Raw genomic sequence first — 1586 nt, 5'->3', positions numbered from 1 at the left:
TGATTTAAGAGTTGCCACATTTTAATTTAGGGCTGGCACTATGTGTAGCCCACCAGAGTATCAGCCCACCAGAGTATCACCCCACCATCGTCTCCCACAACCCTATGCATGTGGCAGCACCTGCAATCCTTTAAAACGGAAATAAAGAAAAATACCTGGAGCCATTTCTGCCCGGTGAGTTGCTCAGGTGTTGCTTGACAGTGAATGTGTCCTCCTTTCATCTGGGCTGATAACCACCTCTTATATAGAAGGGGGGCTGTTTAAAATGTATATAAGTGTTCATGATCCCAACAACATCTCTGTATCTTCTCTGCATAAATGCACGAGTGTTCGCAACAGTGCTACCTGATTGTGGTCATTTATACATAGATGTAAAGGTTGGGGAGGTTGTTTGCCTGGGGATGAAATCGGTGCTGAATGATTTCGCCATATTCTGCTGTTTATTGCAAATAACAGTTTCTTGATCATTGGAAAACCCATCCCAAACCAGATGGTGGAATTTGCCGCGTCCACCCGATTTTCCTGCCTGGCTCTGCAGCCTTGGCCCAGTTAACGGGGCTGACCATCCAGTTTGGGAGACTTCTGACTTAAAGCAAGTGGGATGTTTTTCCCTTTTATCGTTAGCGGGGATAGAGCTGTGTGGATCTTGTCTGGTGAATCCCCTTTCTGACAAGTAATTTATTTTGTGCTACCAACATTTCAAAAATTTTGGTGAGCTTGTTTGCCATAGGTGTGATGAAGAGCTGTCGTACGCAGGTGTGTGTTGGGGTGCCAGCCTGCCCACTGCGAATCCAGATGCCAGAGCTCCAGGAGGAATCTCACACCCTCAGCTGGACGAGGCTATGAGAAGATCTGATTGTGAGCATCTTCCTGCACTTGCCTGAGGTACAAACATGAAATATCTCTGGGTTAAGCAGAGGGCTGGAGTGGAAAGGAGGGAGAGGAGATGGAGGGGAGGAGATGGGGAAGAGGAGAGGTCACACCTATCCCTGCTTCTCCAGAACCTGGGATGGGTGACTCCAAGGGGCTCTTAAAGGACTTTTACTCCCCATAAGGCACCGATTGCCCCAGACCACGCTGTTTTGTCCCTTTGTCCAAGGTTCAGGGACTGCTCCCTGGCCAGGGGTGCTGATTTGGCTCCCCCAGACCCTGACTTTGCTGTGCCCCCCAGTGTGGCTCTGGTTTCTGAGAGGCAGCGTCATCACCGGTGTGGCTGGGGCAGAGGGTGCAAGAGCTCGTTAATAAACACGCTGGGGAGAGCGCGTGTGTTCCATGCAGCCCCCGGGTGTTTGCTTGCTGGAGCCGTGGTGGTGGCGCAGAATAAATGTCAGTCCCTGGAGAAGAGGGAACAGTGGGTCCTGCAGCTATCAGGTATCCTGTCACCCAATAGCCAGCAACATCTGGGTGTGTTTTTCTATTCCACTTTGTGTTTAAATATGTCAATATTTGTCAGAGATGAGCAGCAGGCACCCCAGCCCAGCACAGGCTCTGCTCCTGTTAATTACAATGCTCCAGCACTGCAGCAAGACTGGTGCAGGACCTTGCACCCGAATCCTGCCCATCACTTGCTGCCCTGCTGCCTCTCT

At 50.6% G+C, this 1586-nt stretch overlaps 1 protein-coding gene across 1 annotated transcript in view; it reads right to left on the bottom strand.

The window, feature by feature from the left end:
* The window catches only part of LOC104472273 (somatotropin), a 4129-nt gene extending 3904 nt beyond the window's left edge, over positions 1 to 225 (bottom strand). Inside the window, exon 1 of the mRNA XM_010087870.1 lies at positions 156 to 225. Coding sequence (XP_010086172.1) covers positions 156 to 165 — 10 coding nt within the window. The 5' untranslated portion in view covers positions 166 to 225. The remainder of the gene's footprint in view (positions 1 to 155) is intronic.
* Positions 226 to 1586: the final 1361 nt, after the last annotated feature.

This window comes from Pterocles gutturalis, unplaced genomic scaffold (genome assembly GCF_000699245.1).
Source record: "Pterocles gutturalis isolate BGI_N339 unplaced genomic scaffold, ASM69924v1 scaffold36766, whole genome shotgun sequence".
NCBI lineage: Eukaryota > Metazoa > Chordata > Aves > Pterocliformes > Pteroclidae > Pterocles > Pterocles gutturalis.
Note: the sequence above shows the minus strand (reverse complement) of the source record. Positions and strands in the feature narration are given on the sequence as shown.